The sequence below is a fragment of the Lacerta agilis genome, chromosome 4 (genome assembly GCF_009819535.1).
Source record: "Lacerta agilis isolate rLacAgi1 chromosome 4, rLacAgi1.pri, whole genome shotgun sequence".
NCBI classification, from domain to species: domain Eukaryota; kingdom Metazoa; phylum Chordata; class Lepidosauria; order Squamata; family Lacertidae; genus Lacerta; species Lacerta agilis.
In genome coordinates this window covers 89,992,824-90,020,271 of record NC_046315.1, presented here as the reverse complement: position 1 = coordinate 90,020,271, position 27,448 = coordinate 89,992,824, and the positions used below count along the sequence as shown (strand labels likewise).

Here is a 27,448-nt window from a genome sequence, read left to right as displayed (position 1 = left end):
CTTCAAATATAACACAGTACATTGAAATGAACAGGAGAATGACTGGCTCCAGGTGAGCCTGGCATTTTATTGAAAATGATTATTTTTCCTTCACCCCCACTTTGTTTTTAGGTTCCCATTGTGGGTGGCCAGATGCAAAAGAGGACAGGGTTCCTGTGCCTTTCATATTAGAAATATTACATCTGCTACAGCTCCCACTTCTGCACAACTATTAAACTATTAACTGTCTTCTTTTGCATCTGTTTGCCCTATTAGTGAAGCACTTCCGCCCTACTTTCCTCTAGAATGTTATTTATGTCAGAATTCTTTCCCTATGCAAGCACAGACTGCAAACCACATGCATATACCGCACCAAGCATCCTGCAAGTTAATATTGCATTAATTGGATCCTGACATTCAGTCACATGGTTAGGAGGCCAAACTTTGGTGTGAAGTCGTGTTTTTTTAAATTGAAGTCAATTAGGCTGGTGATGAAAATGCTGTGGAGCAGTACCTAAGAAAGTGTAAATGGATTGGTGTAGTGTCCGAAGTTCAAAAAAAATAATTCTGACCATAATTTAAATAATAACAACAACAACAACAATAATAATAATAATAAATTTATTAATAATTTTTCCCAGCCACTCTGGGCAGCTCTCAACAGAATATTAAAAACATGATAAAACATCAGACATTAAAAACTTCCCTAAACAGGGTTACCTTCAGATATCTTCTGAAAGTCAGATACAGTGGTACCTCGGGTTACAGACACTTCAGGTTACAGACTCCGCTAACCCAGAAATAGTACCTTGGGTTATGAACTTTGCTTCAGGATGAGAAGAGAAATCGTGGTGGCGGCGCGACAGCAGCAGGAGGCCCCATTACCGGTAGCTAAAGTGGTACCTCAGGTTAAGAACAGTTTCAGGTTAAGAATGGACCTCCAGAACGAATTAAGTTCTTAACCGAGGTACCACTGTAGTTGTTTATTTCTTTGACATCTGATGGGAGGGCATTCCACAGGATGGGCGTCACTACTGATAAGGCTCTCTGCCAATAGAAGGGATTCTTTCAGAATGTAGGCCTCTCTTAGTTTTAGAAACAGAATGATTAGAATCCATAGTTCTTGTCTAATGCCTGCTACAACTCAAAGTACAATGCTATACTCTGAAGTAAGTCCCTCTGAATTGTATGGGGATTGCTATCAGGGAAGTGGGTATAGGATTGCAGCTGTAATGGGCAATTACTTGTAAAGTAAAATCCTGATCTTGTGTACAGTGGTGCCTCGCAAGACGAAATTAATTCGTTCCGCGAGTCGTTTCGTGTTGTGAGAATTTTGTCTTGTGAAGCGCGGCTTGCACTGAAACGGTTGTGCGAAAAAAACCCGCAAAACGTTTTCGTCTTGTGAAACACGGCCATAGAAAAATTCGTCTTGTGAGTCACCACTGTAATCGCAAAACCCTTTTATCTAGCGAGTTTTTCGTTGCGCGAGGCATTCGTCTTGCGAGGTACCACTGTATGTTTACTCAGGAGTTCAACAGATTTAAATGTGATTTACTCTGAAATAAATCTAAGTTTAGAACTCATTTAGAAATGGCAGTACTTAACACTCCTCCCTCCTGTTCTTTTCGAAATGATGTACTCGAGCAGAAACCTAGCTCTGAGAAGATGTATTTGTCTGGATATGGTGTGGAACTTGCAGTAAAGAGTACAGAATACAAAGCGGTGGATGACTCTCAGACCAAAGGTACATTTTTCTCCGGTGTGTGGTATTACTAGAGACATTATCATCACAAAATATTTGGCAGTGTCTAGAATTTTGAAGGCAGTAATCTTCTACATTGCCCCATTGAAGTTAATGGAAAATTTCTTATTGGGTCAGTAATTCATCCAGTATTTGTTTTCCTGACACACACCGTTGGTTGTGATTGCATTTTGTGGGATATGGCAAAAGTAGCCACAGGCGTTGAGAATCAATACAGAAATGTACATCTGTATTTTTATTTTTTTTTGTAGATAGAATGGAAAACTCCTATTTTCTAACTGTATGCCAAACCTGATCTTCCTCCTTTGTCATCTATTTTAGGACCTGTCTAATTTCTTTTTTCCTCTCATTTTAGGCAGTGAGTTTCTTTGATAGAAAAACTAGTAATTGTAATCAGTTCTAGAAAGCAAATATATTGTCATATTTTTGTTCATGTGTCTTGTTTAGCTGCAAATAATGTAACAGCAGAAGGAGGCAATGAGGAAAGTGAAGTCCAGGGCTTTCTCTTTGACACGTTAAAGTGAGTTTATGTTAATTATAATTCCATACTGGCATGCTTGCTTTTATAAACTTGTGTTTTTAGTGCTTGAATAAGATCCGTTGCAAAAATCATCCTTTTGATATTTTACCTGTTTTATGAAGTTAATTTAAACTGGTAGTTACAAATATCTTGAAATGTTGAAATGTTACTTTTGACCATATTGCAATTGTTTTAAGATCAGGTTTCTGTTGAAGAATGGATGCACAAAGACATTTTCCTGCTGTGCAAATAAATATATTTTATCTTTTTAAAAAGGCATGTTGTTTGACCATATGAAGATAATAACACTATGCTTGGTTACTTACATAAGCACATCTCTTTTATTTTCAGTTAGGATGAAACACCTTTTATGCTGGTAAATGCTTTATATATCATAAAATATCCCACAGAGAGGAAAGTAACAAACATGAGGAAGAACAAAATTGCACCTTTGCTCAACATGTCCCCATTTCATACAGTAGAATATTTTTGAGTGAAACCAAAAGCTACCACACTTCATTACATCATGTAGACCATTACATTCTATAAAACAGGGGTGGCCAACTCCCTAGAGAGTTCAGGTCAAAGTTGTTGAGCTTTTTTTAAAGGAAGCAGCAAGGCCCATTTTGGGGGAGTTCGGGCCAAAGTTGTTGAGTTTTTTCAGGGAGGTAAAATATTCAACTTTTTTTTAGGGGGAACACAGTTGTTCAGTTTGTTTGGGGGGAATCAGTGATCTACCAGTGATCTATCACAGACATCCAGTGATCACGATCTACCTGTTGGACATGCCTGCTATAAAATACTTTGGACCTTGGACCAGGACCTGCACACATAACAGCAACAGCAATGCTATTTCCATTTCCATTTCCATTTCATTTCATTTTTATTAGTAATTGTATCATATATATGCCACCTATCTGACTAGGTTGCCCCAGCCACTCTGGGTGGCCTACGTTTTGCATTAACGTAAAGAATCAGCTCCTTATATGATAACAGCTGCCATTTTTGCTAAATGTTGGACACGATACCTAAAATACCTAATATGGGGAAATGGATGGTTAAGATGCAGGGTCCAGTGGCCATGGCTCAATCAACATCCTTTATTAAGAACTAAGGAAAATCAACAAAAATAGATATGTTTATAGAAAATTAGGCACCATTTGTTGGCTTTTGTGGGTGTAGCCTATTAATTCAAAGCTCATATTTATCCTTTATGAAGATAAACTGAAATGAAAATAAACCACAAACTAAAAATGTCTTCATATTATATTACACAACTATCACTGACGTTTGTTAACTGCCCATGGAGACTTTTTGGATGTAGAGTGGATTAAAAATACAAAAAATGTAGAGTGGATTAAAAATACAAAAAATAAATACAAAAATAGAACACATCAAATATAGATGTTGAAATAAATTTCCTCAATGAGTAATAAACGGCTGAGTCACATATTAGAGAAAGCCTGCTTAAACATAAAAAGGATTTCAGCAAATTTCAGCAAATGTCTAAAGACCATTACTGCTGGTGTTTGCCTAATATCTTACTTCGCCAAACCTTTATTAGGCATTACAAATATAGGCCATCATAAAACATCTATGTATAAAATTTTAAAATATATACAAATAAATAGCCATGTAAAAATATGTACTGTAATAGTGAGGATTTTCATTGGAGTTTCTTCCCGCTAAATAGTGCCATTCACCACTCTGAGAGATACTATTGATAAAAACTCAGCCACCCTTGCAGTTACTTGCGGGTTAATATTAAACAGATAGAATCTGATATTTTCATTGTGCCATGATGTTAGACTACCCCCCCAAAAGGTGGATAGCATGCATTTGCGTAGCTGGTTGTACAATGGGCAGTAGAAAAGAATATGTTCTACTGTGTCCAGCATGTTCCAAAAACATCCACAATGTCTATTGTTTCTGGGGATGTTTGAATGTCTGCACTTGACAAAAGCTGAGGGGAAAACGTTCAGTCTGGCTAACATAAAGGCCCTGCATTGGACTGGAATTATTAATTTTGAAATATAAGTGACCCTGTTATCTAAACCAGGAGTCAGCAACCTTTTTCAGCTGTGGGCCGGTCCACCGTCCCTCAGACCATGTGGTGAGCTGGACTATATTTTTTGGGGGGGGGGATGAACGAATTCCTATGCCCCACAAATAACCCAGAGATGCATTTTAAATAAAAGGACACATTCTACTCATGTAAAAACACGCTGATTCCTGGACCACCCACAGGCCAGATTTAGAAGGTGATTGCACCTCATCTGGTCCCTGGGCCTTAGGTTGCCTACTCCTGATTTAAACCATAAAACTTAAGGGAGCAAATTTGATTTACAGCTGACTCAATGTTTTGTTTTTCAATGTTCCTTAATCTGATTTGAATATTACGATAAATAATTGTATAACTATATAATTATAATTATATAACTTGAATTATGCAAAAGTTCTGTCTAATATCTATAGAAAGGGAGGTACTACTACATGGGAGATAATTCCAAAATTTCCTTTGTACCAGGCTTGGGAGGGTGAGCTGAATTGGGTGAAGGGACCAGCCAAGCTCTCCCAGGTAAATCAGCCTCCTGCCGTTGGTGTAGCACTCTTGCACCCACCAGACGGGCAGGTGTTAGTGCCGCTGGAATGCCTGCCAACAGTAGACAGCACAACGCCCTGAAACAGAGTGTTCCAGGGGTAGGGAGGCGCTGAGCTGGCCCATATCTGTCGGATCCTGAGCTGGTTTCACTGTCATTGTGTGACAGCATCAGGCCTATGAATGCTATGCCAGCCCCAGGCTGGCACAGCAACATTTCCGCCCTCCACCTTCCACCTTGGCAACCATGTGTGGCAGGACTGCAAGTGTGCTGGTGGCTTTGCTGCACTGTAAAGCTGCGGTTTGGGAGAGGGGAAGAGAGAGAGAAGGTTTGCAGCCTAAAAGTTCCATGCCTAATGGAAGGGAACGGCCAACTGGAAGGTCAGCAGGCCTACAAAAGTGCCATTGTCTGGCTCTGATACATAGGGCTGCCATACACCCGGAATTTCCCGGGTGCGATTTTTGAGAATTGGTTAAAATGTCCCGGAAAACCCAGGCAAATGGCAGCTCATATCGGACTTTCCCCCAAAATAGCTAAAGACGGCATTTATTTGGAGTTTTTGTCAAAAAAAAAAAAAAAAAAGCTCAACAACTTCGGCCTATATGGTACGGCATTTATTTAGAGTTGGCTCCTATGGGTGCTATCCATGGTTAACGGTAATCAGCGGTTGAAACTTTGCTTTGAACCCCCTCTTCAAGCTTTGGTTGTGCGGGACAGTAGCATTAACAAGTTCCTCCCTACTGGGTTAGGAGAAACATTAAAACTACAATTTTCAAACGTTTCTCCTTGGTCTTTACACCAACTGAATTGTAATCTCCTGCAAGTGTTGTGTAGTGTTGACTTGCTTTATGTTTCATAAAATCCAGGCAGAACTATCCTGACCTCAGAGACAATCTTCAAGAGCTGAGGAAATACCTGATTGAAAGTAGTGATGATACAGAGCCTTTGAAGGTTTGGGAATTGTCAGGTAATAACCTTTATACTAGCTGTTTGTTTGTTTGGTGTAATACAGTGGAACAATGAATGGCAGTGTATTTGCACCAGTTATACTGACATCTATGTAATGTTTGCAAACCTTGTATGTGCAAAGGGGTTTTTGGTGCGGGGGGGGGGGGGGCTCTTCTGAGAGAGAAATTCTAGAGGTGTACATTTGGAAATAACTGCTATGCACGCATAACTTTTATCATCCGGGCTAAAAAAATAAAATAAAATGTGAATCCCTTGCTCACAGATTAGCCATTGTATTAGAATCTGCACAGGTGAAACGCGAAAAATTAGAATATCATGGAAAAGTTCATTTATGGAAGCAATTGTCTTCATTAGCTACTGGAGTTTAATATATGAGATAGACTCATGACATGCAAAGCGAGATATGTCAAGCCTTTATTTGTTATAATTGTGATGATTATGGTGTCCAGCTGATGAAAACCCCAAAGTTGAGATTGTTAATTTGGGGGTTTCGTCAGCTGTACGCCATAATCATCACAATTATAGCAAATAAAGGCTTGACATATCTCACTTTGCATGTCATGAGTCTATCTCATATATTAGTTTCATCTTTTAAGTTGAATTACTGAAAGAAACGAACCTTTCCACGATATTCTAATTTTTCGAGTTTCACCTGTATATCTGTTATGCTTCTTTTGCTATATTGCTTAAGGAGTATTTACCAGAACTACATTTTCATGGGATACATTTTCAGTGAGCTGTGTTGATCTCCCAATGATGATGGTAATCTGCTAGTGTTATGGAAGTATCATGCTGAAAACCTGAGGGACCATTCTAGATGTTATGCCTAGTTCTAAGTAGTGCAGTGGAACAGGAAATGTGGTGGAATTAATCTCTAGGGCATTTTTGGGGGAACAATGACGTCCTCTGCTGGAGCACCGGATACAGTCCCCACCCCCCAGCCACCCACCCACCCACCCACCACTACCTCTGTTCTCATGGCTCTGGCAAGGGTATGTGATGATACCGAGGCTTTCAATTTTTACTGTTGTTTGTACCATATCACCATAAAGGAAGTTGGAGAATGTGGGCAATAGACAGAAGCTGGCTGCTTTTGTTTCCTTTCCTTGCGGTTCTTGCTTCGTGCCAGCAGTTTAAATGGTAACACCTTTTTGTAAAATGGTTAGCATGGCTGATCAAAAGCTAAAGGTAGCATTTCATTGGACTTTTGTTAAAGCTCAGTGTGTTTTAGCAAACTGAACCTATGCCGTTAGAAACAAACTCGACTGAATTTAGTAGCACTTACTCTCAGGTAACCATGCATAAGATTGTAGTCTTGCCTCATGGCTGATCAGGCAAGTGATTCCAGGTTTAGCGGCGCACCACCTTCTGCCAGCCCAGTATTCTAGGATCCCAATAAGTTGGGTACTGTATTATGCCATGTCTACTAATCTTTGAGGTGTACATGTGTCATAGTAGATCAAGACAGCTGCCTGATTTTTTTTAACTCAGTGGAGTGTGGCTATGGAAGGCTGTCAATATGCGCTTCTGTACTTCAGAATTTATGTCCCAGCATCAACGTGCAATGGGTTTTTCAGGCTCCCTTCATATAACCAACTTTGGTGGGGCTGGGGAACTAGACACACAGCTGCTACTTTCAGCAGCCACCGCACATTTTGGTTCTCTGATTGGATCCTTGTAGCTTTTCTTAAGTTTTCAGAAATAAATCACGAGATTAATACAGGTGAAACTCAAAAAATTAGAATATTGTGGAAAGGTTCATTTCTTTCAGTAATTCAACTTAAAAGGTGAAACTAATATATGAGATAGATTCATGACATGCAAAGCGAGATATGTCAAGCCTTTATTTGTTATAATTGTGATGATTATGGTGTACAGCTGATGAGAACCCTAACTTAAGAATCTCAACTTTGGGGTTTTCATCAGCTGTACGCCATAATCATCACAATTATAACAAACAAAGGCTTGACATATCGCGCTGTGCATGTCATGAGTCTATCTCATATATTAAACTCCAGTAGCTAATGAAAACAATAGCTTACATAAATGGACTGTTCCACGATACTCTAATTTTTCGAGTTTCACCTGTATATGGTCAGGCTCAAAACATTTGTCCTGGCCTCATTGACAGGATGAAACACCAAGAAGCATCTATTGTTCTCTTCTGTGAATCTATTTTTAACTAAACAGTTTTAGATTTTATTGGTAAACTGCTGCATCAGATGAACAAAGTGCACATAAAGCTCTTCAGAGAGGAGGAGGGGAGGGAAAGATGTTAAATCTTCCTATCCTGATGACCTGCAGGAGGATCTTGTGTGGCTGAAATCATTGTGGTACAATTTATCTTTACTGTTTCTATTAATGCAGCGCAGGAGTGGGCCATGAAGTGTTATCATTGCAAAATAAAAGCCATAATACTACTTTAAAAGCTATTTCGTCATATCTATGATATGTTGAGGATGAGGGAAATTGACCATGAAGCTTGTGGAAGATTAGGCTTTTTTTCATAATACTGTAAAAGTAGCACGATATGATGCCTTTTCCCCTTTCAGCGTTATTGGTAACAGTTTCTTGTATGCTTTTATGTTACATATAGGATATCCTTTTTGGAAATAAATAAACAAGTTAATGAGAATTAGTTAGTTGTGACTAAATTAAGTTCCACTGCTTTCCCTGGGTCTTATAGCATTATGCATGTCTTCTTAGAAGTAAGTCCTATTGAGTTTAGTGTGGATTACATCCAAGTAAGTGGTATAGGATTGTAGCTCTACTAAAGGCCAGCATTGGCTGCATTGCAGAGAGGAGAATAGCCTTGTGAATTAGATTTGTTTGTTATAAGCCACTAGGAGATCAAATAAAATAGATGGAATATAAATTTAATGAAACCTTTTGAAACTGGGCAATATACAGGTGAAACTCGAAAAATTAGAATATCGTGGAAAGGTTCATTTCTTTCAGTAATTCAACTTAAAAGGTGAAACTAATATATGAGATAGACTCATGACATGCAAAGTGAGATAAGTCAAGCCTTTATTTGTTATAATTGTGATTATTATGGCGTACAGCTGATGAGAACCGCAAATTAACAATCTCAACTTTGGGGTTTTCATCAGCTGGATGCCATAATCATCACAAGTATAACAAATAAAGGCTTGACCTATCTCGCTTTGAATGTCATGAGTCTATCTCATATATTAAACTCCAGTAGCTAATGAAGACAATTGCTTCCATAAATGAACTTTTCCATGATATTCTAATTTTTCGAGTTTTACCTGTAGCTATTACTGTGTTTCCTCTATAGTTATTATGGTATTCCTGTTTTCCAGTGTTCCAAATTCTGTGCTAAAATAAGCTGAATTCTGTAACCTGTATAAATAATGCAAGTGGGGCACCTTTTAATTTTTTGCTGCTTTTGAATAATCAATACTATTTTGCCTAATTTATTCTGATTTTTGGTAATCATGGAGAGTGCCAAGAAATTATATTGGAGTCTGAAACTTCTTCCCCAACGGTTGGAAATTTGGTCTAGCACCTATGCTGCGTTTCAGCAACAGCTGGAAGAACAGTTTTAAGGCTATCATGAAACTTGTTCTGGAAAGTTTAAATTTTCAGAAAGCTTGAATTCTAGGGGTTTTCCACACTCTGATCCAATCCAATCAAAACATACAAGCAGTCCTGACAGATGCATGCAGATGAGGTTTGAACAATCAGAAATGCGAGTAGAAGTAAAAGCAGTTCAGTGGTAAAATTTATGTATGCGACTGCAGCGTCAGTAATGTTATTGGCCTCAAAATGGAAAGAAGAAGAAGACCTGAGGAAAGAAGACTGGATACAGAAACTCATGGATTATGCAGAAATGGCAAAACAACAAACTTTTTATAAAAGAACAGAAATTGTTTATTGGATATGTACAAATAAATTGTAAACAGATATGGACATTGGCAGGATTATTGTAATAACCTGCAGTTTCATAAGAGTAAATAGAGTAAAGTAGTTGAATAAAAAGAGTAAGGTAGTTGAATAAAAAAAAAAAGTTAATTCAGTATATTCAGGAAATGATAAATATAAATTTAAGGAACCGCAGAAAGAGGAATAAGGAAGTCAAATTTTGAAATGTTAAAATCACTGTAAAACTCTTGGAATGTATATAACTGAAAATTACAAATAGTTCAGTGGCTAAGTTCAGACATTCCTACAAACCATTTGGAGAACTGGAAACAAGACATGTACCACGTCTGAGTTAGGGCGGTGCAGGCAGTTGCCCCACACAGGGCGCTGAGCCACAGAGGCACAAAATTCAGAAGATCCATAATTGAGAAGATCCATTTTGGGGTGCCATGTTTTGGGCTCGCTCAGAATGCCACGTTATCAAAGATTGCCAAAGTACACACCTGACATGTGCGTACAGCACTCTCTGTAGTTTGCCAGTTCAAATATCGTGGCAAACTGTGTTTAGGTTGGAAGAGCAAGTACTAACCATTGGTGCTCTGAAGTAAATTGGGGGGTCAGCACTAAACAGGAGTCGGAAAGGGAAGCAGCTTTTGAAAGTCGGAAGGAATGTGCATTCATAAGCTGGATAATTTTCTGAGTAGAGCCTTTGCAACATCAGCAGACAAAACAAGCTTAACCTGCTGCCACATCTTACACCTAAAAAAATTATTTAATTACTTCTGCATCTGTAGTATAGTTTAGACTGTTTACTATCTCTGGTCATGGTGACAATTATAACTTGTATTACGGCTGTGTACTATCATAGTAGCCTCTGAGTGCATTTGTGGAAAATGTGTATAGAAATAGGACTGCTGCATTTGTTAAATTGGCTTTAGGGCTGTGGAAGTCACCATTTCAGACGATAAGATGTGTCAAAGAGTAGTTGAAATGGTAGAGTTCTTAATCATATGTTACGATGGATTAATGTATTTTTTTATATATTTACCTTGTTGCTTATCTTGTTGCTTTTGTTAACTGTGTGTGCAAATGACCTGATTGACTAATGATGAATATACTGGAAGACCGGATAAATGATAGAACATTAGCAGTGGCGAAGTTTTTATCGGTGGTGGCAAGAACAAATGATCTCTCTTCCTAAGTCTGTACATAATGCTTATATAACCTGAAGGCGGGCAGTCAAAACTGTGAACTGTTTTATAATGAATTGTTGGGTCTCTGGACCGTAATAAAGATGATGATGATGATGATGATGATGATTATTATTATTATTATTATTATTATTATTATATAATTCTATTTACAGTTGTTACTTATACACCTATGTCTAGTCAACATATATATATATGCTCCAGGCATCTGACCATAGTCAAGGAATTGGGAGTTGACCCTAGGATTCCTCTTCCCTTCTCTCCCTAAATTCTACCTGCCAACATAACTGTAGCTGATAGTTAGAAAAGCATTGCCTTTCAAGTTAATTAAAGCCAGACAGGTTTTGCTATTAACAAATGTTTTAAATCCATACCTAAGGTTCTTCAGTGAATGCTTTGTTTTCTTGTAGACATTAGTTTGCAAGCAGCCTCTCGAATTCTCTCTGTGCCTGCTTATAATGCATTAAAAGTCATGAAGGACATTGCACAGAACTTCCCAGTCAAGGCCAGGTAAGGCTAATGTTACTTCCCATTACAGTGGTACCTCAGTTTAAGAACAGTCCAGTTTAAGAACGATTTGGTTTACATACTCCGCAAAACCGGAAATAGTGTTGGCCTAAGAACGGAATCCGAACGGTGGAAGGGCACCGGTGGCGGGAGGCCTCATTAGGGAAAGTGCGCCTTGTTTTAAGAATGGTTTTGGTTTAAGAATGGACTTCTGGAACGGATTAAGTTCGTAAACCGAGGTACCACTGTATATTAATGAATGTCTGGATTTTGAGTGTTTCTTTTGAAACTTTATTTACACCCCCCCCTTTCCCCAAAGTTATTAGGGCAGCAGATGTGACTTTCCCTCATTTTATTCATTCGCCAACCCTAGAAGGTAGAAAGTGACTGGTCTGAGTTGAGCTTTTTGACCGAGTGGAATTTGAGCTTGGTCTCTCCAGTCCAAGTTCAGCACTGTTGTCCACTACAATATACTAGAGTAGCCTTCTAATAAACTCCACAAAAGTTGCTAGCCTGACTGCTCTCATATATCTATGTAAGTTGTCTGTGTCAATAAAGAAAATCAGGATCTACCCCACATCCTGCCTTGAAGCTGATTCTTATCATGTGGCCAGGAAAGTGGTTTTTAACAAGCCTAAACAACAGTTGATAGAATTCAACAGATGGAAGGATCCAGTATGTAAATCCAAATGCTAAGTCTGAAATGGCCCATTGGGTGCAAGTTGTCAAATTAAGAAACATAGCCATGATCATTCATGCCACAATAATAGGCAGTTCTTTGTCATCTTTCTATACCAAGCGATTACTCATAACAGCAGCGAAGCTAGCTCTCCAGTGTTTATACAACTGGTATCATGTCAAGATTTCCTTCATTAGCAGACATTGTCATGATTGTAAGTGAACTTTTTATAGCGTTTTTCGTGGATAAAACGCTTTACAGTTCTTATCTCGTTTACCCTTACAACAACCCTGTGGGTCTCCCTCTGCTACAAAAGCCAAATTTCTTTCCCTACTGTTCTATCAGACAATACACTATTATTACGGTCTGCGATGCCTCGAATCCCCAATACAATCCCGTACTTATTTGACATTGCAAGGCACAGCTGGCTGTAGTTTTTGAACTATTGTGACAACCCTTAGACAGAATAAGGCGGAGATGAGAGTGCATGGTTGATGTTAGACATGAGCAGTAATTTCTGTCGACTGGCAGAAACTTGAATAACTTTTCTTTGTTCCCGTTTGAATACATCTTGCATAAAATTTGTATTTGAGCATATAACAACCGTTGAAAATGATGCTTAAGTCAAGTACCACTGTCTATCAAAAGTCTTTTCTAAAAATCTGTAATAGTTAGAAGAAAAGTTTACAGGTCTTGCTAGATAACAAAAAGTTGAGAGTGGACATCTGGTTTGAACATGCCCTCACCTGCCACAGGGGGAAAAGCCTAGTTTAAGATACCATAGCTCAAGCTAATTGTAGTTTCCAGTTCAGAAGTTACTACAAATTAGTTAGTTTAAACCAGTTGTTTCATTGTGGTTGGGTGTTAGAGGGGATATATCATTGCATGCAAACTTTGCCTATGGAGTACTTTACTCCCTCAGAATAGGTGGGAGAAATGCCGAAAGGCAGAACAGTTCATGATCTCTGACTTTTTCAGATCCCTGACCAAAGTGTTAGTGAACCTGCAAATGCGGAAAGAAATAAAGGAAAATCAACAGGTTTGTTACTGTTCTTTTTATTATACAAAATGATGCAGTTGTCGAGAGATGCATATATTATACAGTGCTGGGAGATAAACTTATTGTGATGTAACTTAAAATGTAAGCAGCAGAATTTCAAAATGTAGACTTGCTCATCAGTTGCAGTCCTTAGCTGCTCATGACACCTTCTGCTCAAATATTGCATGACATGATTTGCTGAGCAGCCCTTCCAGCTACAGTGAGCAATGAAACTTAGACCATTAATGTTCAGGTGTTACCTTCAGGGCTTGAGCTTTAACTCTGAACTAAGCTGCTTTAATTGACCACTGGAGTTGAACATAAATCAGTTCAGTACCCAAATGTCTGCACGCAGGATAATTTGCTCTGTCGATAATGTATTTTAATGTATCGCAGAATTATATTTTGAGCTTTCGCCCTTAACCCATGGGTCATTTGAGATCTGTGTTCCTCAGTGTATGTTCTAAAATATAAGCCTCCTTCCTCAGCTTTACCCCTATCATCCTAGATCAAGTCAGTAATCTTCAGCTACTGTCCCATTCCAAACAGCCCCATGTTTGGGAAGATTGCTTCATTCAGGATTCATTTTCTTATATGTATAGTGGATCAGATACTCATTGACACCTCTTTCTGCTCTTCCCTGATTGTATATAAAAGATGCTACTCGCAGAGGTGTGAAGAATTTTATTTATTTATTAAATTCCTTGACCACCCTTTATTTGAGGAACTTGTGGGTGCCAAGGGTACAGTACCAGTGATGCAGGCAGAGTTAGGTTATGGACCAACCGCAAAGTCTCTCCCCCCCTTCTCTGTGCATAACATGTAGACAACTTTCTTAAGATTTAGTGTCAGGAGTATAACGTATTCCTGGACACAGCAGAGTTAACCGCAGACTTTTTCTGGAAGCTTCTGGCTGTTGTGTAATTAACTGGACAGCACAATGCAGGAACTCAGCAACTCCTTGGATAACTATATACAGTATTTATTGAAGCAACTAGTATCCATAAGTTACTATGTACGGACTTTACAAAATAAAAGAAACAAAACATAAAATCTTTCCTCTCTGTCTCTCTCTCTACACTGACCACTTTCTCTACACTAACACAACCACCACACTAACCACAACAAGCTCTCACACAGAGCTCACTCTTTAGGAACTCGTTGACCAATCACAGGTCGTTGCTAAGGGTCTAGAGAGAGCAGATCTGGGCTTTCTGCCAACTGCTAATTGCTTGAAGATAGACAGCTGCATTTCTGCACGTAGGCAATTTGCAATCTCTAACAAACTTCAGGCTCTCAAAATTATCTATGTACTTTTGGAGGGTCCCTTATCTATTTTGATAAACTTGTCAGAAAGAACCACCCTTCTTATCCGACACCACCTATCTACTGCTAGGTCTGCACTTTTCTTCCTCCCTACCTCCTTGTGGAAACCATTCCATATATTGCAAAAAATTAATCCACATGTTCTTAAAACAGTAAACACCCCCCTCAGATGTTGTTGGATTCCATCAGCCCCAGCCAATATGGCCAATGGTCAGGGTTGATGGGAACTAAAGTCGTCCAACAACAGCTGGGAGGGCTGCAGGTTCCCCACCCATGTGCTAAATTATGGTTTCGTGCTGCAAGATTGTGCAGGTATGAGCCTCAGGCTTGCATGCTGTATCCTGATAATAACGTAAAAGCCCAGCTGGGTATTAGGGACTGGACTGAGGGGGACAAGACTGAGGAGGAATGGTGGAGACCTCCCCTCCCTCCTGAACTTCCCAGAGAAGAGGAAGGTTGTATTGAATTACAGCAGTGGTTTGAGGAAGGTCACAGGTCAGAGACAGGTGAACAGAACAGTTGGGAGGTGTTGGGAAAAGAGAAAGGGGGAGACAGAGACAGAGCAGCCAGCTGACACGTTATCACTGGAGAGCATTATTGACCCCCCCCCCCTTCTCCCAGAACCTGGCGTGCGCTGAAAGTGGAAGAGCAAAGGAATCAAGAGACAATTAGCCCCTGGCGGCCACCGTCAGGGGAAGTGCTGTTGCTAGGAAGGGAGGGGGGAGAGGAGCTCAGTTGGAGCAACTCCAATTTAGGGACAGCTGCATTCCTTCGTCGTTCTCTGTGAATTATTGAATAAATTGCTTGGTAAGAACTCTTATCGTTTCTCTGATTCTGGGCTGCCCTGTGTGTGTGTGGGGGGGGGGGGGGCTGATTCTCCAAAGCCTGACACTGGGTAAAGCGAAAGGCCCAGAGCTCCAGCATTCTGTTCTCACAGTGGCCAAGCAGATGCATATGGGAATTGCACCAATGGGACCCAAGTTCAGCAGCACTCTTCCCACTTTGTGGTATACAGAGGCATTCTGCATCTGACTGAGCAGGCAGGACATAGCCTGCACGAATTTGTCTAATCTTCTTTTAAAGCTGCCCAAGCTTAGCAGCTCTCCCTGCATCTTGTGCGAGTAAAGATGTACCCAACATTAGAAAATTCCAGCCTGGGGTTAGTGGGAACCCATAGATTTCCAGATTCAAATGAATTTTGTTAAACTCTGACTGAAAGTTTGTCATCCCCATCTGCAAAGGGAAGATAGGACAATACAAGCCCGAGATGCCTGCCTGCTCCTTCTCGGCATTTAGCTTTTACGTCTGAATGCTCTCAAGGAGGCTTTGACACCTTATAGGTGAGCAGCTTTATGGTGGTGAAAAAAATTCACGAGCTAGAACCCACTTCATTGATTCATTATGCCCCAATAAATCTGCTAACCTAGAAGATGCCGCAGCAAAACTCTTTGTGTTTGCTGGAAGAAACTAACATGACTACTGCTCTATATTCTGCTGGCAACAATTTTTCTTTTTTGGATTTTGGATTTCTGATCACTCCATTGAGACTGCTTCAGAATGGGTTGTGCTAAGATGTTTCTCTTCTACACTGCTGGCATTACTGGTTTTCAGAATAGTCTTTCGAAAATACCAAAACTAGGCAAAATCCCCTCATAGAAGGGGAATATTTGATCCAGACTTCAGTTCTAAGCTTGGTTATAAGAAGTAAGTCCCATTGAATTCAGTGGGGCTTATTATTTTCTGAGTAAAGATGCTTAGCACCAGGCTATAAATTTCATTTTGTAGATGCTTCAAAGCAGTACTGAACTTCATGCCCATGAAAATCACTATTAAATAGCACAGTGTTTTTCATGCTTTCCTGACACTTTTACGTGGTTGATCTAAAACAAATACTTCTTTTAAAGCCCTGGAGCTATTTTTTTTATTCGAGCCATTTGATCTTTTTAATAAGCATCTTTTAGTGAATTCCTATTTAAGTTTTCCTTTTTCCTCTTTCCTCTTTCCTCTTCTCTCTCTCTCTCTCTCTCTGCCTTACTGCAGATTACTCATTTTTATTAGACTGCAGCAGCTGCACAAACGCAGTGTAAAATGGTATCAAGTACTGGTAGTTAAATAGCTCTTAAAATAGACCTGAATACATTTTGATGCCAGTTGCTCTCTTTTGGAAAATCCTGTTACCTAACAGAAGAACTTTTGAGTCTTTCTCTCTCAAGTGTCACATCCAAAGTAATGTTTGAGTAGACAGGAGTCTAATATACTTGCAGAAACTGCACTACACAATTGCTAATGGGGTATTGGGGTGTGTGTGTGTGTGTAAGTTGGTTCTTTGTATTTTAAACTTACTACATCAGGGAATTCAAACGTAATTTTGAAGAGAAGTAATAAAACAAAATTTCATGAATCAGACAATGTTTTGGCAAAACCATGACCCCTGCGGGTCAGGGCGCCGAGAGCTCCTTTTATGGCCTACCGTGAAACATGCAGTTTGCACTGCCAAACATTGCAGGGGCCAATTTGCAGGTGTCTGGCACCATTTTTGAGTGAATCAGACGACATCGGTTTTTTGGGGAAATCGTGACCCTGCGAGTCAGGCTGCTAAGGGCTTTTTGTGGAGTGCCTTGAAACGTGGGGTTTTCACCGCCAAACGTTGCATGGGGCCTTTTGCTAGCGTTTGACGGAACTTCTGAGTGTATCGGATGACGTCAGGTTTTTGGCGAAACCGTGTCCTCGTGGGTTAGTTCTTTGAATATAGATAATTAAATTTGGGGTTAATCTATGCAAATTTCACCTGGCTGCATACATAAGGTTATTATCTCTAAGGACCGCATGAAAAAATGCTTTGGGTGTGCACGAATGCAGTGGCGAGAAAGCAATCTCTTCGTCTTTTTTGTCTGTCTATAAATCTGGCAGCTATTCAGACATCAGTAGTAGAGCAGAATAAATTGTCATGCACATTTTTGAGCTACAGGATATTCGTCTAGCAGCAGGAGAGGCATGATTTCAAGCTGTGCAGAACTGAAAGATTCTCCTCTAAGATAATGTAAGTTGAATAGAAAATGCAATATGGGAAAGAGGCTAAAGCCTATTAAGGACTGAAAAGTATATGGTGATTAGATGCAGTCAGAATAGCTTTCAAGGGTAAGTAGCTGTGTTACGGAAGGATGTAGTTGTTGAAGCCTAAATAACATTTCAAGTTACAGACTCACCTAAGGAAGCCTTCCTTTTGTTTTTGCTCAGGTTAGCTGTCTAAAAACAAACTTTGTGTGGTCCATGTTATAAGTGTACAGCCATTGTACCAGGTCCAGTGAAAAAATGTTTCCATTAGACCAGCCCTCTTTGTATGTATATAGAGACAGAGAGAGAGATTGTCCCTGATCTTATTTGCCTTTGGCGTACATTGTAGTGTAGGCCGTTTGGTAACTCCCATTTTACAGATTGAGAAAGAACCAAGAGAGGGGTGTGTTCACACGGCCATCAGTCTGCATACAAAACAGAGCAGGAATGAAGAATTTTAAAATCAAATTCAACACTGGCAATATATCATCTAAACACATTTATATGGAACCAATTATAACAGTAATATATTAAGTCAATAATATTCAATAAAAGTTCAAAAGGAAAACAGAAAAAACAATCAAAGACATCAAGATTAACACTCAAATAAGCCCATCTAGACTTGGACTAACTAGATCAGCAAAGGGCAATTGCTGAGGCCCATGCAGTCTAAGAGCCAAGTCAGTTTAAAGTTAGAACTGTATAGTATATTTGTGAGGTGCAGCCCAGTCTGAGGTGCCCCCCCCAGAAGTTGGACTGCAACTCCCATCAGTCACAGCCAACATGAGCAATGGTCAGGGATGATAGGAGCTGAAATCCGACAACATCTGGAGGGCACAATGGCTACCCCTGCTGTAGCAGATAATCTTTTTCATGATCTAATGGTGCATAGTATCCTATTTCTTCTCTTTAAAAGTTGCATTAACTGAGACTGCTTCACAATATACCATGTAAATATTCTTTATTGCGGGAAAATAGGGAAATTGCATCTAGCTCCGGTATGGGCGCTGCCAGGCAGCACATTTAATCCACTGCTGGGTGGCGCTGTGGTCTAAACCAGTGTTCCCCAACCTTGGGCCTCCAGCTGTTTTTGGACTACAGCTCCCATCATCCCTAGCTAGCAAGGCCACTGGTCAGGGATGATGGGAGTTGTAGGCCAAAAACAGCTGGAGGGGCAAGGTTGGGGAACACTGGTCTAAACCACTGAGCCTCTTGGGTTTGCTGATCGGAAAGTTGGCAGTTCGAATCCACGTGACAGGGTGAGCTGCTGTTGCTCTGTCCCAGCTCCTGCCAACCTAGCAGTTTGAAAGTACACCAGTGCTAGTAGACAAATAGGTACCACTGCGACGGGAAAGTAAACAGCATTTCCATGCGCTCTTGGTTTCTGTCACAGTGTTCTATTGCGCCAGAAGCAGTTTAGTCATGCTGGCCACATAACCCAGAAAGCTGTCTGTGGACAAACGCCAGCTCCTTTGGCTGGAAAGCGAGATGAGTGCCGCACCCCATTGTCGCCTTTGACTGGACTTAACCATCCAGCGGTCCTTTACTTTTTTTTTACTGCTGGGGTTGGGGATAGACAAACAGAGCCATTCAAACACCAGGGCTATGCCAGCTTGGAGCTGCTATAATGATCAGCCTAATTACTGGCAATTAACAGCAGTGGGGCTGGCTCGTGATCCAGCATATCCCAGTTTTGCCCTCCCTGCTACTTCTGCCTGCCTGCATTTTTGGCAGGTGGAGCAGCAAGCTTCTTGGCTGGGTACTGGGAGATCACCATCTCATCCCAGCACCCTCCCAGTGCTCAGCATGACCAGATGTTTGCGTTGTACCATGACAGAAATTGGAGACTGAATGCATTGCAGGCGGTTGGAATAGATGATCCCTAAGGTCCCTTCCAACTCAATTATTTTATAAATGGTGCAGGAAAACCTTCTGAAGTATGTGACCTACAAGGGGATGGGAAGCAATTTGCACTTCACCATAGGCAGCAATATATAGCGAGCCAGAACTGGTTTGCTTCAAAGACTGTGGTGTGTTCAACAACAAATGCTTAGCCTAATTTCCTGAAATACAATTTGTCAAACTAAGTTAAAGCCTGTCTTTCAGGTTATTTGGTTTTTCCTTTCTGTGAGCAGTGAATATGGAAGAAAGGATGAATGATCATGAATAGTTAGCATCAAGCCCACTCTGTAGAAGAGGAGAAATCCCTTATCTACAAAAATAATTAGAAGATTAAATTTTATCCAGCCAAAATTAATGTCATCTTGTTCACATAGATTTCAGATTTGAAACATGAGGATATTCTGAAGACAGTTTTTTAAACTGTCTTGACTAAATTATACTAAGCTTGACTTCTTTTTACTATCTTTCTAGCATCTGAATGAAGCTATTGAACTTCAGCCTGGTGAAGCACGTTTATTTCTAAATGGTCTTCGTATGGATTTGAATCTTCATGATCCATTTAGGTAAAGTATTAGTTATGCAACTTTCCTATACAGTATTAACTATACCGAAAAGGCCCAGTAACTTGATCCACAGACCAGCTAAGCTGTGGTTAGCTCTGTATTGACAGTCCTAAAAAGAATATTATGCATAGCAATCTGATTGTTTTGTTTAATTTAAATTGAGAGGAAGAACGAAAGAGTTGCTTAACTAAATCATATATTTGTGGGTTTTTTTTAAATAGTCTTTTAGAAACTTTGAAGGTAGAAGAGAAAGCAATGCGCGGACTTCACTCCCTTGGAATTAAAGGAGATGTTCTTAATAAAATCATGAGATTAGATGCCCATTCTGATGATGACGCTTATGCATTAGACATTCGTCACTCTTCAATAGTAGTAAGTAACCATATTAATTTCTTTATCTAGCTAACAACTTTTAAAGTCCCATGAGACCCTTGGGGTGATACTCATCTAAGTTTTATTCAAGAGTGGACCTGTTGAAATGAATAAACCTAGCTTTCGCATGTTCATTTATTTTAGCAGGTCTGTTCTAAGTAAAACTCAGTTGAATTCCACCCTTTGTTGTTCTTTGCTGCATCTAAATAACATGGCCGCCTCTCTTGAAAACTGCATTTAAGGCTTTAACACTAAAATGTCCAGCAGGTATGCTGATCATGAAGTGAACAAAGTATAGTTAAGACTTTAACTGTTTTTCTAACTTAGTTTAAATGACAGATACGGGATAGGCTGCATTCATTTTCTTAAGTGCTGCTACATTATGCTTTCTGGCTACGTTTGCATGAAACCCTTGAGTCTTCCCTTGAGTTGCTTGTCGAAATCACTCTCAGCAAGCAGTGAAATATGTCTGAGTTTATTGTCTGTCTCTGTATGATGTGTGTAAAATGGGTGTGTGTGCCCATTTTATACAGCATAACCTGTATAGAACTTTTACAGGGTAGTACAGGCAGCAGCAGCAGCAACAATGAGCACTTCCATTTGCAGAAGGGCCACTCTTGTTTTAAGGCAGGGGTCCCCAAACTGTAGTCCATGGACCACCAGTGAGCCACATTCAAGTGGTACTTGGCATCTCTGCATACTCATGTTGATTTTTAATTGTGTTTTTATTGCTTCTTTTGTATATTGTATTTCCTTGTTTTGCAATTTGAATTCAATGGAATGCAAATTGTAATACAATAAAATACAATATAAGAATTAAAAGAAGCAATGAAATACAGTTTAAAATCATACAGCATCTTGCGCAGTGCATTACAAATACTACAAGAGGCAGAAAAATCACTTAATTGCTCTGCCAAGATCATCAGAATGAATGAATGAATCTTTATTTGCATCAGTCATCAGCCATAACAATAAAACAACAATATGATATACAAAGAATAGAAATAAAAAGTCAGTTATATAAAATACATTTTAGGGTTTTGAATCAATAGTCAAATAGTGGATCTTATTCTAATTGCCCCAGCTAAAAGACCATCAGAAATTTTCATATACTCCATGGGAAATAAAGTTTGGGATCTACTGGTCTAGGCAAATATAGTAAATGATATTCAATAAAAAATGAGTCCTATACAAAGCAATCTTTATTATTATTATTATTACTATTATTACTATTACTATTATTTAATAATAATACCCTATACTGAAATACATTTATAGATTGCACACACACACACCTCTAAGTAAGAAAGTTAGCTTTGTATATTCTGTGAATTTGTTTGAAGGAAAGAGATTTATTTATTAATTGCGAAGATTCAGGTTTCTCACAAAGTTCTGCTGGTGAACTTGATAGCCATTGGGTAAGATTCAGATACAACTGCAAAAAACCAGAACCTTATTTCTATGTGTAGCTGCCATATTAAAGTCTGCATTCATTAACTGCAAGTGTACATCAGTGGATAAACAGTCTTCAGTATCAAATGATCAATTTCCTTGTAAGTGAGGAAGAAATTGAAAGGAAGAACCCCAAAGGATGCTGAATTACCCTTTATTGACAAGTATATTAACACAGGTAGTAGCTGAGAAATTTTTAAATACTTGCTTACTGCATTATATATCGTTGAGTTCCGAAGGGGATGAAACCCTCTTCTCTTTTATCTGTTTAATATGTGTTTCCTTAAACTGTGTAGTTTTTTTTTTAAAAAAAAAAAACTTGCATGCAATTAAATCTATTCAGAGTACAGTAGACCAGTATTAACTGCCTTGTCAGTGCTCTCTCTCTCTCTCTCTGTGTTCCCTAAATGATTGTGATGAGATTTCCAGTGTATACATTTTCTTACTAATAGTTAAATGCAGACTGTTAACAGTACCAATTCTCAGTGCTATTTTTCCAGAAAAAGAGGTGCCAGAACTTACCACGAATCTCTCCCTTGTTCTCTTCTAACAGCAATGGCACCCAACTCTGAGGTGCTAGAACTAAGTTCTGGTGAGTCCCAGCTGAAGAAAAGCCCTGCCAGTTCTTCATATGGTTTTCTCTGGCTGGGCATACCTTAAAGTGGATTTCAGTAATGGCTGACAAGCTTCTCTGAAAGGCAGTTTGCTCACCTCTGCTGGTCTCACCCTGCAACAGAGCTGCTTAGATATATTCCAGACTGGGATAACCAAAGTGGTGCCTTCTAAGATATTGTTGGATTGCAACTTTGCAATGAATGGCTGGTTAAAAATATTTTAAATAAATAAAACAAATTCCCATTATCCCTATGCATTGGCTGTCATTTAATATGATGGTCTGTTTAGGTGTTTGACCCCAGACCTTAAAACTATTTGGGCAGTGACAGCATTGCTCCACTTCAGGAGGTTGCTAGACTGAAGAGACAAGAGCGATCCTAATGAACTTATAAAGTTGAATCCTGGGCAAAGAAGGAGCAAAAGCAGACAAGCATGTAAAAAAAAAAAAGCTTGGTCTAGTTGTTATAAGATTGAAAACTTAAATGTGGGTACTTCACCCCCTTTTATAATAATTTTTATTAGTTTTCAATTATAATCCAATAATAGCCTCATTATAACAATACCAATTTATAATACAGTTATTAGTTGTTGTTGTCGTTCAGTTGTGTCCGACTCTTCATGACCCCATGGACCAGAGCACGCCAGGCACACCTATCCTTCACTGCCTCCCGCAGTTTGGCCAAACTCATGTTAGTAGCTTCGAGAACACTGTCCAACCGTCTCATCCTCTGTCGTCCCCTTCTCCTTGTGCCCTCCATCTGAATTACCCTTATTAGTACCAATTATTATTAGTACCAATCGTTCAAATACCAATTAGATAATTTTGATAAAAGTGGCCCCCCACGTGCTGGAATTGATGGCTTCATAATTTGTTTTATTTCTGCATTCCAAAATCTTATTAATTTCCATTACATTCCAGTCATAATAATAATCCCTTATACAACAACTGCAATATTAATAACTTCTATTCATGTTAACACATTAAATGATTTATAAAACTACAAGCAAGGAACTCAAACTATATCCCTGCTCTTCCTGTGTGTGGCAATTATTCTGTCTGTGGTGTTTCTTTCTGTCCTTGTAAGATGTTACGACTTTCTTTTCCCCGGTTGTTGCTGTTGTCCATCATGACTTGGGTGGAGCTGAGTTTGAGGAGGGGAGGTTCTTAACCATGGTTAGCACATACCATGGTATGAACCCAGTCTCTGCTTTCAGTTCAGCAGCCCTGGAAAGGTCTATTTTGAAATGAATGCATACTCTAGAACAGCCGTCAGAATCTTTTGCAATGTATTGTGCAGGGCAGGGTTCCAAGGGAAATTTATCAAGTATTCTCTGGCAGACAAGTCAATGAAAGTGTTCCCTGAAGGGAGAAAGTCTATAAAGTGCTTCTTAAGCTTTGGAAATCCTTTTTAGCACCATATTAAGTTAGGCAAGAGAAAACTTTAAGCAGTAACACTGTTTGGCATATCAGGTAATCTACTCTGTTGTTTTACTTTTGTCCTGCAATGAAATTACGACCCCTGTTTATCCCTTGCCTTTTTTTTTTAAATAATCTTTATTGAAAATTATTTCAAAATAAACATTAAAAACAAACAACAAAGAAAAAATAATATAAATTATTACTTATCCCTTGCCTTTTTGTTGAAATATCTGATACCTAAGCATTTATTTCTGAGTGTTAACAGAGTCATACTGAAGTTGTTTTTCAGAAGTAAGTCCCATTGTAGTCAATTATACTTACTTCTCAGGCAAGTGTGTAAAATAGAGGCCAGGAACTTCAGTCTTTCCCACAGAATTTCATGGTCAGGAGGACTCTTACAATTGGTCCTTAACTACATGGTTACGTATTTGAATGTTCTCCCAACTATGTAGTTGGTTACTTGTTGTCATTCAGTCGTGTCCGACACTTCATGACCCCATGGACCAGAGCACGCCAGGCACCCCTATCCTCCACTGCCTCCCGCAGTTTGGCCAAACTCACGCCAGTCACTTCGAGAACACTGTCCAGCCATCTCATCCTCTGTCGTCCCCTTCTCCTTGTGCCATCTTTCCCAACATCAGGGTCTTTTCCAGGGAGTCTTCTCTTCTCATGAGGTGGCCAAAGTACTGGAGCCTCAGCTTCAGGATCTGCCCTTCCAGTGAGCACTCAGGGCTGATTTCTTTAAGGATGGATAAGTTTGATCTTTTTGCAGTCCATGGGACTCTCAAGAGTCTCCTCCAGCAGCAGAATTCAAAAGCACCAGTTCTTCGGTGATCGGCCTTCTTTATGGTCCAGCTCTCACTTCCATACATTACTACTGGGAAAACCATAGCTTTAACTATACGGACCTTTGTCGGCAAGGTGATGTCTCTGCTTTTTAAGATGTTGTCTAGGTTTGTCGTTGCTTTTCTCCCAAGAAGCAGGCGTCTTCTAATTTCGTGACTGCTGTCACCATCTGCAGTGATCATGGAGCCCAAGAAAGTACCGTAAAATCTCTCACAGCCTCCATTTCTTCCCCTTCTATTTGCCAGGAGGTGATGGGACCAGTGGCCATGATCTTAGTTTCTTGATGTTGAGCTTCAGACCATATTTTGCTCTCTCCTCTTTCACCCTCATTAAAAGGTTCTTTAATTCCTCCTCACTTTCTGCCATCTAGGTTGTGTCATCAGTAGTTGGTTACTTAGGGTAAGGTAATTCCCACGTAGCTAAGGTAACAAAGAAGATTTAGTGTCAGGAGTATAACGTATTCCTGGACACAGCAGAGTTAGACGCAGCCTTTCTGGAAGCTTCTGGCTGTTGTGAAATTGACTAGACAGCTCAACGCAGGAACTGTCTGACTTACTCATGTGTAATAAGTCATCAACATACACAAGGCAATACTCTTGTTTGACACCAGTTCCACGCACATAGACACAGTTATCAGCTACACTTTGTCGAAATTGGAATGAAATTAAAGCTGCATGTAAACATTTATTCCAAGATCTCGCGGCCTGCCGAAAACCATAAAGAGCTTTATTGAGTTTTAACACTCCGTTACCCGTCTCATACCCGGGTGGCTCAGCAAGATAAATGTCTTCATTCAAAGGTGCATGTAAATATGCGGTTTGTACGTCAAAATGGTTGACTTTAAGCTTTCGCTTCGCTGCTATGGCTAGCAGTAACCTGACACTCTCACTTTTAGCTATAGGTGCAAAGGTTTCATCAAAGTCTAAACCAGGCTTTTGAGAAAAACCTTGCGCTACTAAGCGAGCCTTGTATTTGTATCCTCCTGTAACCAAAAGGTTTAAGTTTGTACACCCACTTGCAACCAATCACCTTCACTCCCTTAGGTGTTGCCACAGGTGTAAACACCTCATGCTCATTAAGAGATGCCATTTCTTCATTCATGGCTTGTTTCCACAAATCTGCCTGTTGTTGTGGTAATGCCAAAACTTCCCGGAAACTTTGAGGCTCTATCGTTACATTACATACACTGCCTGTGCTAGAACAATAACGATTCGGAGGCACTCCTTTGTTTTCTCGCTGTGACCTCCTAGGAGTAAAAGTTTCCTCTGTTTCATTTTCCCCCTCAGACGTTCGCCCCCCTTGCTGTTGCTTAGGAACAGGCGATGACTGATCTGACTCTTGCTTTGGAGATAATGACTCAGCACTTTTCTCCCCCACAGTTTCTGAACTCTGAGTCTCTTTTTCACTGTTAAACCTTTGGGAATCAAACCAAACCTCTGTGTTTGCATGCAATTTCTCCCAGCCAGCGTGCTCACAAAACTTGGCATTTCTAGATATCACAATTCCATTGGTACCTTCAGCAAACCTGTAACCCTTTGAAAACTCTTGGTAGCCTACAAAAATTAATTGCTTAGATTTAGGCTCCCCTTTCTTTCTCATTTGCTTTGGAATCTGTACCCACGCTTTAGAACCAAAAACATGTAGATGATCTATCTTAGGTTTCTTTCCAAACAATTTGAAATAAGGAGTAGTACCAATAGTCTGATGGAACAGCCTATTCTGAATATAACACGAAGTTAATATACTTTCAGCCCAATATGACATAGGTAACCCAGCATCCTCAAGCATTGAATGCATCATGTCCTGTAATGATCTATTTTTGCGTTCCGCCACACCATTTTCCTGTGGACAAAAAACATTACTTTTTCGATGCCCAATACCATGTTTCTGCAACCAATCTCTGAAAGCATTAGACATGAATTCACCTCCACGATCACTCTGAATTCTTTTCACTTTAACAGAAAAAAACCTCTCCACTGATGCTACCCAGCTTTTGAATTTGGTAAATACATCTCCCTTGTGTTTCATGGGATAGGCCCAAGAAAAACGTGTTGCATCGTCCACAATTGTTAGAGAAAAACGTGCTCCACCCCTGCTTACAGCAAAAGGACCAATTACATCCAAATGAACAAGCTGTAGTGGTGAGTCACTTACTCTATCACTTCTGGGAAATGGAACTCTGCAAATTTTGACTTTCTTACATACATTGCAGTCCAAATACTTATTGCAACTCTCTAGCTTACATCCATCAGCTAACTCAGGCATTTTCAAAACACTTTTCCATCCAGCATGGCCTAGCTTCCTATGCAGTAAATGTAAACAGTTGTTATGCATAGCTTTGTTGTTTAACACAGGTTGAGAATTACTGACCACTGCTGCAACTGAAGAGCCAGCTTTAAGTTTAAACAAACCACCTTCTGGCTTAGCAGTGCCAAGAACCTCACCATTCTTTTTAATAATACAGCTGTTGTTTTCAAAATGAACTTTAAACCCAGCTTTAAGCAAACAATCAACTGACATTAAATTGCTTCTTAGTGATGGTACATACAGCACATTCTCCAGGCACTCACGCAGACAAGGAACATATACAGAACCCCCTGAATGTACCTCAGAAGTTCTCCCATCAGCTAAAGCTACCTGACTGCTTTGCGTTTGGCCCTTAGAAACAAAAACTTTCTCTGAATTTACTATGTGCCGAGAAGCTCCTGAATCTACCACCCAGACAGTCTGTTTCTCATCAGCAC

General features: G+C 39.7%; 1 protein-coding gene across 3 annotated transcripts in view; it reads left to right on the top strand.

The window, feature by feature from the left end:
* UGGT2 (UDP-glucose glycoprotein glucosyltransferase 2) overlaps positions 1 to 27,448 on the top strand; it is a 79,935-nt gene that overhangs the window by 11,022 nt on the left and 41,465 nt on the right. For all 3 annotated transcript variants that reach the window (XM_033147894.1, XM_033147895.1, XM_033147897.1), the window contains 7 exons: positions 1,627 to 1,723; positions 2,189 to 2,261; positions 5,728 to 5,828; positions 11,340 to 11,439; positions 13,094 to 13,154; positions 19,908 to 19,999; positions 20,221 to 20,371. In XM_033147894.1, coding sequence (XP_033003785.1) covers positions 1,627 to 1,723; positions 2,189 to 2,261; positions 5,728 to 5,828; positions 11,340 to 11,439; positions 13,094 to 13,154; positions 19,908 to 19,999; positions 20,221 to 20,371 — 675 coding nt within the window. The remainder of the gene's footprint in view (positions 1 to 1,626; positions 1,724 to 2,188; positions 2,262 to 5,727; positions 5,829 to 11,339; positions 11,440 to 13,093; positions 13,155 to 19,907; positions 20,000 to 20,220; positions 20,372 to 27,448) is intronic.